At 39.7% G+C, this 14,941-nt stretch overlaps 1 protein-coding gene across 4 annotated transcripts in view; it reads left to right on the plus strand.

Annotated features, from left to right (window-relative positions):
• patj (PATJ crumbs cell polarity complex component) overlaps positions 1 to 14,941 on the plus strand; it is a 347,670-nt gene that overhangs the window by 35,049 nt on the left and 297,680 nt on the right. For all 4 annotated transcript variants that reach the window (XM_059647917.1, XM_059647916.1, XM_059647919.1 and 1 more), the window contains exons 10-13: positions 699 to 787; positions 3,295 to 3,424; positions 4,699 to 4,815; positions 12,139 to 12,215. In XM_059647917.1, coding sequence (XP_059503900.1) covers positions 699 to 787; positions 3,295 to 3,424; positions 4,699 to 4,815; positions 12,139 to 12,215 — 413 coding nt within the window. The remainder of the gene's footprint in view (positions 1 to 698; positions 788 to 3,294; positions 3,425 to 4,698; positions 4,816 to 12,138; positions 12,216 to 14,941) is intronic.

Genomic DNA, 14,941 nt, shown 5'->3' on the forward strand with positions numbered 1-14,941 from the left:
TTTTGAGAGAGTGGAGAAAGTTGTATGGATTTTATCCCTATAATCTGTCCTGAAGAGGTTTATTTAAATGGTATATGCGTGGATTTAGTCATTCTTGGTGAACAAGAGAGGCAACGCATGTCAGTTGCAAACTTTGGGATTTGGAACTGAGGTGGAAAGGGAAGGACAAAGTATACTCAAGAAGCAGAACAGATTGCCAGTCAGCAGAGTTATGGGCATGCGTCTCTTGACCTGGTGACCTTTAGAACCATTCATGGGACAGTAGAACTCTACTCAAGTCGCGCCTGTTTTAGAGGTGTGCCCTGAGCACATTGGAATGGGTTGATTAACTTAACATTGCGATGTTAGTGCTGGTCTGTTGGATACATTATAATAACTGCAGCAACTTGGATTTACCAAGCAAGTTAAATAGTATAGACATTTTAGCATGCTTCACGAGAGTATTGTCAAACAAAACATGATTCCAAGCCCCGTAGGATGGTATTAGGTTTGGTGATGGAAAGCTTGGTCAAAGTGGTAGATTTTAACTAACATCTTAGAGGGGGATACTGCAATGGAGATCTTTATGGAGGAGTTTCAGAGCCAGTGGCAGATGAAGACAGCTGCCAATTGGAGAAACGATTGAAATTCTGATGCCTATGACCTCAGACTTACTGTAGAAGCTGCTGAACAGGATAATTTGGTTTTATAATTTACAGATACTTCTGGTATTTTTGTAAAAAGTATAATACCAGGAAGTGCAGCAGAGCAGAGTGGACGTATTCAGGTTCATGACAGGATCATTGCAGTAAGTGACATTGTATTTTCTGTTCAATTTCTTTATATTTGCCTTTATTTCTTATTGAATTATTGGTTTTTCTTCTCAGGCACATTAAATTCCTTTAGTGTTTGATAGAAGAATGTTTTGCCTTTACCGTTTATTTATTTAAAAGATCTCTTTGCATTTTTCTTTCATAGTAGTTTTTTTTCATTCACTTGTGGGAATTGGGAGTTACTGGCTGGCCAACATTTATGGCCCATCCCGATTTTTGTCCTTGAGAAGGTGGTGGTAAGCTGCCGTCTTATTTCGTCTTTCTCCTCCTTCTTAGTTGCCCTCTGCTGGTTTTTAAAGGATTCCCAATCATCTGCCTTCCCGTTAATCTTCTCTGCATTCTATTTTTTTTTCTTGTGCTTTTATGCTGTCCCTGACTTCCCTTATCAGGCAGGGTTGCTTTATTCTCCCCTACGTTGTTTCTTCTTTCTTTGGGATGAATTTCTGCTGTGTCTCCTGAATTACCCCAAAAACTGCAATTTTTACTCTGTTGTCTTTCTGCTAATCGCGCCCCCCCCAACCAACTTTCGTCAGCTCCTCCCTTGTGTTTTTGAAGTTATCTTTATTCGTAGAAACCCGGAAGATAGGAGCAGGAGGAGGCCATTTGGCCCTTTCGAGCTTGCTCCGCCATTCTTCACGATCATGGCTCATAGCCTGACTCAATTTACTAATCACGCTTTCTCCCTATAGCCTTTGATCCCATTCACCCCCAAGTGAATAGCTTGTGTTTTGGTATCAACTACTTCCTGTAGTAATGAATTCCATAGGCTCACCACTCTGCATGAGGAAATGTCTCCTCATTTCCATCCTAAATAGTGTACTCTGAATCTTCAGACTGTGACCCCTGGTTCTGGACACACCCACCATTGGGAATATCTACCCTGCCTCATCCTGTTAGAATGTTATAAGTCTCTGAGATTCCCCCTTCATTCGTCTGAACTCTCGCAACAACAATCCCAACCTAGTCAATCTCTCATCATATGTCAGACCCGCCATCCCTGGAATCAGCCTGGTAAACCTTCGCTGCTGTCCCTCAAGGGCAAAATACCTCATTCAAGCTTCTCCCTCTTCGACTGCAGAGTGAATCCAGTCATATTAGGGTCATCTCACCCCATGGGTTCCTTCACCTGAAGCTCCCTAATCAAGTCTGGCTCAATATACATCACCAAATTCAGAGTTACCTGTTCCCTAGTGAGGTCTACCACAAGCTGCTCTGAAGGAGCCATCTCCGAGATGGGCAAGGAGGTGACCAGGGCAGATGGGATTGTGGTGATTTGAGATCAGCATGTTCTTAGTGAAGGGTAGAGCGCGCTCAAGGGGCCGAGTTGTCAATTTCTCCTCCACATTTGCATGTTTCATTCCTTTGCACAGTTAACTAACCTCACTGATTCTTTTGCTTGACATTTCCCTCTCCCCTTCAAGGTAAACCAAGTTTCAGTTCCTGATGTAATATGAAGTCTGATTTCTGGGACTGTGGAAGTGCTATCCAGAATGTTGCAGAAGTGCTATGCTGGACTGTTATAATCCTTTTTAAAAAAGTAAATGCATGCACACCATGATGTGTGAATTGAGGAATAAGTTTACTTTCACTCCATATCAAAGCAGCACAGATTTCCACCACACCTCACTGCAGTGTGTCCTGGGGTCAGAGTGCTACTTACAGAGTCACCTGTTGAAAACCCAATAGTGCTGTGCAAACCTTTTTTTTCTTTGAGATATTGAAGGCTAATTATGCCATGGAGTTCTTTTTCTTAACTGACTGAATTTTAAGAGTTAGGTCTAGGTGTGTTCCTGACCCACAATCCCCAGAGCTCTTGCTCATGGTGAGGGTCAGGAGACTGAAGCAGCAAGCAGGACAGTTGGGAAATGGGAGGCTCAGCAAGGTGATGAGTCAGGGTATGACATTAGCCACAACTTGGAAGGTGGGGGCAAGAGGACAAGTTAGGGAGTGGGAGAGGCTGCAGTTGGAGGATCCGAATTAGGATCATGGGTTAGGGTGTGGGTCAAGTTGCAAATTTGAGGGTTAGCTGTGAAAGAATGTTTTAAGGAGCAGATGCAGTTGTAATACAGAGGGATGGTAAGATGAAGGTATGCAATGACCAGCAAGGTAAAGAGAGGGGATGGTGTGGCAAGTGGTTGTTCAGGAAGCAGGATCCAGAGTGAGCAGCATTGGTCATGAGTGAGAGGTAAATAGTAAGTTACCAAATTTTTTAAGACAAATACATTTATTTTGTTTTAACATATTCTTTTCATTTACCCATCTCTTAATGTTGCAATGTATTGTATTTCCATTTGTAGTGTATGATGTTTTCATATATTTTTCTGATGTGAAATGCCCCACAGACTCTTAAGTACATTATTTAGTTTGAAAAATTGGGAAAATCTGATTAAATTTCATTTAAAGTCATGACTTTCAGGAACATAATTATTGATTTCAGAGAGGACTGACCGTATTTATTACCATTTTCTTAACATTGTTAAAGGTTGATGGAGTTAATATTCAGGAATTTACAAATCAAGAAGGGATTGATGCTTTACGAAACACTGGGAAAACTGTTAACCTGACAGTAGCAAGGAGAAAGATGGATGGTGTTCATGGATATTTTCAAAAAGGTAGTTTACATTGTACCTTCATTTTGTTTAATAAACAACTGTTTAGCAAAATTCCAAATATTTCATATTTTATGCTGGTTATGGATTTAATAAAAAATTTCCACAGGGCTTTCAATTATACTTCAAATTGGGCAAAAATAATTGTTCACCTGATAGAAAAACATTACAAACATTCATCTACACAAACAAAATGTACCAGCCATAGAAATTCAATCAACTGAACTGTGTTGAAAGCCTGAGTAATAACATGCTATGCATTACATGTAATAAAACATATTCTACTCTAAGAAAAGCAAGTTATTCTTTTGAGTTAAAAAGACTTAAGGGAACATTTGTTGTTTTTCCATTATCCTCTAGGACAGTTCAGTGAAAAATTGCTCCAAGTAATTGCTGTCATTTGTCCTTTATTTTTTCCCAGCACATGTTATTCTTGTATGTTTATGTGGTTATTGCATGTTAGGAAAAGATCTCTAAGTGCATCTCTCATGTACCCCCTTGTTTTCCAATGGAATCATTTTGATTTGTAAAATACAGTATATTTGGACACCACACCTCAGTTAATTACAATTTCAAATGCACAATTGTAAGCCACGTTGATGTCTGATTTTATATAACACTTGTGTCAGGCAGGGAACAAATGAAAATCGAACAGGCGTAGTCTGTGCCCATTTGCAATTGTTAAGTCTAAAAACACAATCGCAAATCAACAGCTACTAAACAGTTTCCAACAAAATCTGCGCAATAAAATTGCTTTGCAGATATTTTAAGAATAATATTGTCATCTATCTTATTTGCTGAGAACCTGAGAGGCATAGAATTAAAATGATACTTTGCATTGCAAACATAAATGGTTGATCATTCTTAAAATCTTAAGAGGAGAAAAGCTATAAGTCTACCTAATTATATTTAGAAAGCTTCAGAAGTTGAAATAATGGATATATCTCACTTCAAACAGCGCTCATAGTTGCACAGTTCTTGTTTTCATAGTGGCCATAGCAACTTGGTTGTCCGTTCGACCAGAGGATGTCAAATACTGTGTAGAATATTAGTATACTACTTTCAGTTAAACTTGGGTTTTCCTAAAATTATGCTTGCTAGAGCCTTGTTCACTCCAACAATGAAAAAAAATTGAATCCATATCAATATAGGATTGTTCCAAATGACAAGTTTGAAAAGAAATTTGAATACTGAGAGGTTTATAATGCAAATATTAATTATGCAAGTGGCTTTTTTGTAGAAGATTTTAAGAACATACTCTTCTTCTTATTTTACAGCTGAACCAGATATTGTAACTCCCAGAGCAAATGCAGTTATCACTGAAAGTAGCATTTGTTCTGTGTTTGGAGAGCAGGGAAGTACACAAAAAAAAGATCTGCAGTACCAAATTGATGGTATGTGTGTTTATGTAATGCTTGTGTTACATCATTCCATGGATCTAGTACAAAATCTAAATGGATGTTTGAGTACAATACTGACCAAGTACTACACTCTCAGAAACACAAACAGAAATTGCTGGACAAGCTCAGCAGGTCTGGTAGCATCAGTGGAGAGAAAGCAGAGTTCATGTTTTGGATGTGGTGAGCCATCTTCAGATGTGAATGTATTCAGGAAAAATTTGGTGTATATGCTGAACATGAGTTGGGGGCAGGAGTAAACAATGTTTTCAACAATGATCTGGAGGTGCTGGTGTTGGATTGGGGTGAACAAAATCAGGAGTCACGTGACACCAGGTTGCAGTCCAGCAGGTTTATTTGAGATCACAATAATGAAATTCACCTGACAAAGGAGCAGCACTTCAAAAGCTTGTGACTTCAAATAAACCTGTTGGACTTTAATCCTGTGTCAGGTAACTTCCAACTTTTGGGCAGACCAAGGAATGCATCCAAAAAGCAGAAGTTACTGGAAAAGCTCAGCAGGTCTGGCAGCATCTGTGAAGGAGAAATCAGAGTTAACATTTCAGGTCTGGTGACCGTTCCTCGAAAGGGTCAAAGTTCTGAGGAAGGGTTACTGGACCCGAAACATTAACTCTGCGTCTTTCTTCACACATGCTGCCAGACCTGCTGAGCTTTTCCAACAACTTCTGTTTCTGTTTCTGATTTACAGCATCCATAGTTCTTTTGGGTTTTTACACAAGAATGGCTCTGCCTGGACAATCAATAACTGCTAATCAGGACAATCAATGGCTTGGTTTGGAAGCAGTCTATGTGCTGACAAAGCCTGGGTGTGTCAGGGTTGAGTAAGGACATGTTTTTTGCTCCCTCTCTTCCTCATATGTCATATAAATTTTATCTCAAAAGTTTTTTGGGATTTGTTCTCTTTTTTTTCCAGTTAGAGAAAACTAAGTGAGAGGTGTATGAAGCAGAGAGAGAGAAAATAAATATAGTTGTTTGATCTAACTGAGATATGAAATAAGATTTACTGCACCCCCAAACTGCAGAGTTTCACTTCAACTTATAAAATTAAATGTGGTCAAAATAATTAAGTTTGTGGCCATAATTTTGGGAAGAGCTGGTAGGTCGAAGGAACTCTTTATTGAAGATGTTAAAAGGCATAAAGGATGTTTAATTGAATTGTTGCAATCTGTGAACAGTGAAGTGGTAAATGAATACCAATACAGATAAGACTGAAGTGGTACATTTTGGAAAATAAATGGGATAGAGGTACAAAGGGATCGAGATGAATAGATTCACAAATCATTAAAAGTAGCCATTCAGGTTAATAAAGCACTGTGACTCTCTTCTGTGACTACAAGGGTATATCAGAAACAGGAATTTCTATCATGAGTGCCTCAACTCCTGACTGCCTGTCCGTGATTACAAGACACAGGTTGGCAATGTACTGGAATAACCCGGATGAGTGTGACTTAAACAACGCTTAAGATGATTGACACAATCCAGGACAAGGCAGCCGACCTTATGGACTGTTCATCCGTAACCATTCATTCCTTAACCATTGGCATTCAGTGGCAGCATTGGATACCATTTACAAAATGGACTGCAGTAACTTCCCAAGCTATCTCTGACAACTTTCAGATCTCCTCTAAGAGATTGATGGAATAAATAATTCCTTACCACACACAAACAATCACACAAGTTCTTAGGAAAAACTGATTAGTTTAGCACGCAGATAGCCCTGTGAAATTGTAGGGTTAACTCTTTTCAGATTGACCAAGGATTATTTTGAAAGAAAGCGTGGATTGCAGCCAGATCTTCCTGACTCTTTTTTTTTACAGAATTGAAGAAGTGCTAGTCCAGAACAGAGGACTTGAGTGCCATGCACGTAGTGTGGGATTTCAGCATAGTTCCTTCTGACTTTTGTTAAAAGCTAATTCAGTAAAAATGAAGAGTGCACTACAGTAATTTCTGTCACTGTTTTAAGGACTGCAGTTGTGCCTTTATTTTTTGTGAAAAATTTATGTCTAAATGTTTTTTTCTGTATTCTTCTTGCTTAACATTTGATCCTGTGCAATATGTAAGTGATAGTTTGCAATCTGTTCAATCTATTGCTCTCTGAATCTAGAACTATTCATTTGCATATTTGAGTTGGTTGCAACAGAATTGAATTGAGGTTGTTTTACATAACTATTCTAGGATTTCATAAGATGAATGGCACAGGAACAGGTCTTTCAGCACACTTAGAAAATGCTAGTGTTTATGCTCCACTTGAGCTTCCTTCCACTGTTTTCCATCATAATGATCAATTTCCTTCCAAATAAGCATGTCACTTTTTCTGTTTACCTGCATCGGTACTGTTTGTTTCAACCACTACCTGTCACTGAGTTTAACATTCTCATCACTTTTTGTTGAATGAGTTTTCTTCTGAATTCCCTTTTGGATTTCTTTGTGCCTATTTTACATTGAAGGCCTTCAATTATGATCTTCTCCATTCCATAAGATGAAACAGCTTCATCAACTTCATTACAACCTTGGATAAATTTTATAGCTTGGTTTGTTTGCTCTCCATCTTCATTTTTCAAGAGTGAAGAAACCTAACCTGCCAGTACTTCGATTATATGTAAGGTTGTACACATCAGTAACTATATTCTACCATAGATATACTGTATTATGTAAAATCATATAGGCCGATGATGAATGTATACCCAGAGCACTGTGTACAGATTTTGTCTACTTATTTAAGGAGGGATATATTTGCATTGGAAGGAAGATTGATTCAGTTAATCCCTGGGGTTGGGGGGGCAGGAATGATTCACTGAGTTGGGTTTATAAGTATTGAGCTCAGAAGAATAAGCTTGGATCTTGTTAAAACATAAGATTTTGAGGTGGTTTCACAGTGTAAATGTTGAGCAGATGTTTTCCTGCCATGAGGGATCTAAACAAGGGGGCACGCTTTTAAAATTAAGGTCTTCCCATTTAAAAACTAAATGATAGGAGTTGACTCGAGGGGCCGAAGTGCTTGCAACTAACGTTGTTTCTTTTGTTGTAATGTTCTGAACAAAACAGTACTGAATAATCTATTATCTCAACGATATTGAAAACAGTAATAGATTTAGTTACTAGCTGTGTTTATAAAACTAAAAGCATTATCTTAAGCCATAGTGTAGCTGTCTATACAATTCAAGTAGTTTTGTTAAAACACAGTAATTAGTTTTATTAAAATAATCATGTGTAGCACAGTGATGTTACTTTTATCCAGTGATGGTAACTGAGCTTTTATTTTCATTGACAATTTTTTTCAAACTACTTTCTTAATAATTTAATTGAAGTGGAAAAGTTAGCCGCAAATAAGTTGTTATAGAACAGTAGTTTCACATCCTTTTGAGGCTGTTTTTTGTGACAATTTGACAATGATTCATATTTATATATTCATATTGTTCTACTACACTGTTTAAGTAACACTGTTGGATGGGGACTAGGTTTATTAAGAGTTCAACTGTGATCGAGGCTTGCTACATGCTTGAACACATAATATAATGATGCCAGTTCAATTCAGTCATGAGAGTATTACATTGTGTGAAATTCTGCACAGATCAGATGTTGAACTGAAACTTTATATACTTGTACAAGGCAATGTAAAAGATCCTGCGATCTTAAGAAAAATCACAAGTGGTAACTCCTGGCAAATCTTTCTCCTTCAAACAGCATTTTAAAAAAAGCATTAGATTATTATTCCAATATACACTAGTTATTTAGTCATTTACTGTTCTGGAACATTGTGTACAGACTAACACATGCATTTGAAATATGATTGAAATGTATCAATGGCATCTTGAGGCATAGCATGTTGCAAATGAAGTCATCAGTACTCTATAAATGACCTGTGTGTTCTGGATGAGAAACTATTTAAGAGGTTTGATAGTGGTATTGGCGCAAGTAGAAATGCAGTCTCAATGATAGACTAAGAATGGAGGGTTGCTTCAAAATGATGTGCTCAATCATGCTGAAAATTGTGAAGAAAAATTGGAATGTATGTTCAATAAAGGGGAAAACCATTGCTGACTTTGACCGTTACAATTCTATTTCATTTGGCAGAGTGGAAGATAAGAGTTGTGCGAGAAGTGACAGTATGTTTGTCAGCTGAATTACGTTCAAAGCAAATTTAAGAGATTGCACACAGGGTGACAGGGTAACTCAGTGGTTGGCACTGCTGTCCCTCAGCGCTAGGACCCCAGGTTCAGTTCCACCTTTAGGTGACTGTGTGGAGTTTGCACATTGTCCCCATTGTCTGTGTGGGTTTCCTTTGGGTATTCTGGTTTCCTGCCACAGTCGAAAGATGTGATAATGGGAACTGCAGATGCTGGAGAATCCAAGATAACGAAGTGTGGAGCTGGATGAACACAGCAGGCCAAGCAGCATCTCAAGAGCACAAAGTCTCTGATGAAGGGCCTAGGCCCGAAACGTCAGCTTTTGTGCTCCCGAGATACTGCTTGGCCTGCTGTGTTCATGCAGCTCCACACGTTGTTATCACAGTCCAAAGATGTGCAGGTTTAGTGGATTTGGGCATGCTAAATTGTCCGTAGTGTCCAGGCATATGCAGGTTTGGTGGGTTAGCCATGTGAATAACAGGGTTACAAGGATAGAGTACGGAGTAGGTTTGGGTGGGATGCTGTTTGTCGTGATGGTGTGGACTCAATGGGCCGAATGCCCTGCTTCCACTCTGTAGGCATTCTGTGATCTATATTCTGTGACATTCATTCAAGGTAACCTTTTGAGGAAAGGGTTGAGAATTATGCCCCAAAATATTTGAAGATGATTGCTTCCTTTGAGAGATCTATGGTAAATAAGAAGAATATTCATTCATCAGAGGGAGTGTTGATTTTCAGACTTCTGCCTATTGGCCAACAAATGTGGAGTAAGTTTTTAAAATTAGATTATACGAGAGATATAATGTTGTAGGGTCAGAAAGTTGACTTAAATACTAAAACTCTTGGCATCTTATACTACTCAATCTCTTTTCTTTGCCAAATTTAATTAATGGAACTCTTTTGAATTTCACACCTGCTGGCAATTTATTTTGTGATTCAACAATTCCTGCTCAGCAGGAACATGCTGATCAGAATGATGGAAGAATTCCTTTCGATAGATTGGACATTTCTCGGGACAAAGAGTGACTGCCTTAGGGCCGTTCATGAGTTTGCACAATTTGTGTGTAAAATAACCATTAGCCGACTAGTTGGCTTTGAAATGCCGTATTTGAGCATCATGTTTGCTGGGTGAACAAATAGCACAGGCCTTATTTATGAGGTTGTCAGTAAAGCCAAACTTGTCACATAGAACTGTCAGATCCCAACGTGTACATTCACCAGGGAAGGTAGGTTTGTAGTGGATAGAAGTAGAGTGCCGATTTCTCAACTAGGATTTCAAGGAAACGGAGTTTGTTTGGCATTCATTTCTGACGTGAATTTGAGTGCAAAATGGTACCAAGCCCGTTAAATAAATAAGGTAATTCTGTGGATTATATTGAAAAACTGTGGATTCACACAAGAAGAAAGGCATCTATAGAGCAGGAATATTCAAGGGATAGGAGGTTAGGTCAGCTGTGTACTTCAAACTGCATATCCTTTCAGCAGTTTCGACAAGCAAGGTACTGGCCTTTATCCAATCAGCCTGTTGCTAGGTGATAGGTACTTTGAAAAGGCAGCCTATTTTGAGTGTCTATCCCCACTACTCATGATCTGCCAAACTCCAGAACAATTTTCTGTAAACTTGGCAATATTTTGAAGGTCCATCAGGCCCAGGTGGAGGCCAAGCACAAATGGCAGAAGAAGGTGCAAACATCAAAATACTCCAACTACTTGCATAACCAATAGCAGAGTGTGTGGATCGAGCTTTGAGTTTTATATTCGCATCGGGAGCAAAAACTACAGAGTAGTCAAAAGTGATCCTTACTCCCAAGGGACTGCCAAAGAAAATGAAGGAACAGTCAGCTTAAGAAATCCCTGGAGAATCCTTGATAGTGTACGTATTTTAGAAAGAGCTCAAACCACTCCTCGCTAAAGTTAAGCGGAACTTGGTTTGCATTAGTTAAGAAAATTTAGTGAAAGAAAACTCTAAAGAACTGCAAATGCAGGAAATCCGAAATAAAAACAGAAATTGCTGGAAAAACCTAAGCAGGTCTGGCAGCATCTATGGAGAGAAATCGGGGTTAACAATTGGGGTCCAGTGACCCTTCAGAATTGAATGGAACTGGGCAATTTTGATATATGTGCTGAAGATAGGATAGTGGGGAGCGGAGAGGAGTAAATGATAGGTGGAGAAGGACCCCAGAGACAAACAACAATTATTGAGTAGACAAGGAATGGGTAAAGGTCAGCCTGGGAAAATCAGTAGCTGAAAATGGAGGGACCAAGAGAAGCTGACAATTTTTTGTTTGTAGTAGCAGCCCATGTAATAATGCAGCCTGGTCTTTGGGGATTGGAATAAGGACATGGGAGGAGGTGCTCAGGCCCTAAAATTATTGAACTTGACATTGAGCCTAGAAGGCTGCAGGGCCCCCATGCGGAAAATGAGGTGCCGTTCTACCAGCTTGCTCTGAGCTTCGCTGGAACACTGCAGCAAGCCTGAGACAGATGTTGGCTGGGGTACACAGCAGCGTGTTAAAGTGGCAGGTACCTGGAAGCTCATATTTATGGATAGAATGAAGATGTTTTGTGAGGCAGTCACCCAGTCTATGTTGCATCTTCCCAGCATAGAGGAGATTACATGTGAGCAGTGAATAAAGACTTTTTTAAAAATTGAGTGAAGGGCGGGCAAATTGCTACGTCACCTGGAAGGTGTGATTTGGGCTTTGGATAATTTTTAGAGAATAGAATCCCTACAGGGTGGAAACAACACCGACCCTTGAAGCATCCCCCGAAAACCCACCTAATCATTACATCCCTGAACACTACGGGCAATTTAGCATTGCCAATCCACCGAGCCTGCACATCTTTGGACTGTGGGAGGAAACCCACACAGACACGGGGAGAATGTGAAAACTCCACAGAGACAGTTGCCCGAGGGTGGAATTGAACCCGGATCACTGGTGATGTAAGGCCACAGTGCTAACCACTGAGCCACCGTGCTGTGAGAAGGGAGGAAGTAAGTCGGAAATTTTTTTAATTGCGTGTTGTGCAGGTAAAATTTGTGATGTTCCTCGTGTACCGTTTTTATATCTGTTGCTGCAATAACAGTTTAATGAATTAATTTACAGGTTTGTTTTGAAAAAAAAAAGCTTAAATAGTAATAACAAATGAATGTGACTCATTTTGATTCTAGGATCTGGATCTATTACCAAGAGAGAAGAATCTAAATCCAGATGGGAAAATTTGTTGGGACCAGAGTATGAAGTGATGGTATGATTTTCATGCACCATTCAATTGACAAGAGTTGAGTGCTAGGACATAACCATACAATCCAATAAAGTTTTGTGATGATAACTCCCTCCCTTCTTTTATTTTTGGTGGAAACTGTAGAATGTGGTTTCTGTTTAGAAATGAGTGCAATTTCATAGGGGCCTAAGCAACTAACGGTGGACTATGACATGCTTTATGGAAGTAGCGAGACTTTTCTTGACAATGAGCTCAACTTGCAGCATCTTTTTTGTAACTGGTGAATGTTGAGGTGAAATTCTTACTGGGCAACAGCATTGCTTGTTGACTACTTTTATAATGACATGTCCTGCCTCATTAATATGTAGCTTCCAATCTTACCTAACGCATCAAACAAACCAGACGCTGAGAATTCTTGTTACGGAAGTCAGAGGTGGTGACTTTGGCTCGCTGCATGCTTTAAAAGACTGCCATGTTGGAAACCAGGTACCAACATCTCATGGCATGATCCATGTCCGCCGACATTGGCATCTGTCATGCCAACCTCTGAGAACATTTAGAGTACATCCCTGATCTACCTACAGTACACTTTTGCATTTCAGTGAGGCATCTTGGGATGCAACTACAACTGTCATTGTAATGCTGCAGCAAGGACACTTTGTTCAGGGACCTGCACTCAGCTCATAGCCTTTACCAGAATGCGGCTCCTACCTGTACACTTACTATTATAGCGCTCACTCACATTGAGCCAACTGGAGACTGCTGTGTCACTGTCTTGCACTGTCTTGCTGTTTCTTTTCATGGTTTATTCTCTCTACCTGCGACACCAAGCTCGTATTACTGCTGTATGACCAAGATCTTGAGCACAGACACAAAGTCAGGAAGCTTGCCGTGATTTTCAACTGTCCTGTTGTCAGGTTAAGGCAGATAGGTGTTGGTCATGCAGAGTAATGAAAAGGCAGCCTCCAAAACCTGCCCAGCAGTTTCACCACTTTCAGTCAACCTCTCAAAGTCAGGATTCCCTCCACAGGAGGAGTGAGGAGTCAAATTTTGGGCAGCCCGCTGTCTAGCTTGAGTCTTTAATGGGGGCTGCTTTCTTGCTGATTGAGAGAAAGCAAGGTATTAAATGGAGATGTAAGTACATCTCACAGATGTTATTGTTGGTGCACCTGAAGAGGTATACCAAACAAATACTTACGGAGTGCAGAAGGCATGCAAGGTTAGTGGTGTTGGAGTTGGGGAGCAAGGGAGGGAACAAGTCACAGGAAATAATATGAGTGATAGACCCATGAGCTTTGGTAGGACGTAGTTACAGTAGCAGAGAAATGGTGTGTATGAAGTTTTGGAGAGAAGGTAATGACACTTCTTTTGCAAAGTGGAGAAGGACAATGGCCGCCTTCTTCCAGTGCTGGGCTTTCCTCCAAATGGCTGAGATTGCTTTAATCTGGGTTCGCATCATCTGATATTATGGCCCTGACAGTTGGTTCTTGGAGAAAAGAAAGGTCCCCACTTTGTACCACCCTGTCCAGCAGGACCTCCACGTCCCTGCCAATAAAGCAAATGTCAAATTTCCTTTGCTTGCCATGCCTGGGGTAGGTGTTAGGAACAGTGCAGGGCAGCTCTGAACTATGAATGCTTGCCCAGGTGCACATTACCCTTTTAAAGTTGACATCTTTGCCAGGCCTGCTGGCCAGTTTTCCAATACCTTGTCAGTGGCAAATTGTTGTGGGAATGGCATGTGGTAAGATGGACATAGAATCGGGTAACAGGAATGCCATTTAGCCGGATAGGATGTTAATGATGGGTTTGAAAAGATATGGAATGATCCCACTAAGGCCTCATGATGAGAAATCCTTCAAAAAAACCTGACAAAACTTGATACTTGACCAAAATAAATCTAAGATTCAGCCTGGAGTGTGATTAAGTAATGCAATCTTTCATTCAAGTTAATCTTGTGGAGAGCCACTGTCCAACTTGAGAAAGATTTCAATTCAGTTTAATAGATGTTGTGAATTATCTTTTAAACTAATTCTAGTATGCAGTTTATCTTGCTTAAAATGGGTATTCAGATTTTAGAAAGCGAAATATCACAGATTCCAGAATTCTGAAATAAGAATTAAAATGCTAGAATTGCATAGGTTTGGCAGCTTTTGTAGAGAGAGAAGCAGAGTTAATACTTCAGGTCTGTAACTTGCTGAAAGGTCTGTTCTTCTGTTTTAATTGTGTTTGGATTGGCTTTTAATGTGCCAGACTTGCACATTCCAAGGTAAGACTACTGAATTGATGAGCAGATACATCAGCGAGAGATGTATTGCCACGTCATCTATTTGTATAAACATTTGATATTTATGTTTCAATCGACTGAGTTTAATCATCACAAGCAGACAAATAGCACATAATTTTATTGTTTCCTGTGTATTTTGAAAAATCCTGCTTCACTTAGCTTCTGTGAATTGAGCAGCAAAGAGTATAGTTTCTATTCTTCATGTACACCATGAGTGGTAGGGTATGTGTTCCACAGCCTGCATCTGCTACATACTTCCTGTGCTTATTTTTTTGGTGTCAGTAACTGCTCAGTGTAATATTGTTAGGAAAATGAATTGCTGTTGACAGTGTTTGCTTCTCTTCAAGATATCCTTCCTAGCATTTGCACCTTTGCCGACCGGAGCTCCTTTTATCATCAACTTACGAACTTTCTGTATTCCCTAAATCCCTATATCCAAATAAGGTCTTCTACAAGGAATCCTGGC

This window comes from Stegostoma tigrinum, chromosome 8 (genome assembly GCF_030684315.1).
Source record: "Stegostoma tigrinum isolate sSteTig4 chromosome 8, sSteTig4.hap1, whole genome shotgun sequence".
Classification (NCBI taxonomy): domain Eukaryota; kingdom Metazoa; phylum Chordata; class Chondrichthyes; order Orectolobiformes; family Stegostomatidae; genus Stegostoma; species Stegostoma tigrinum.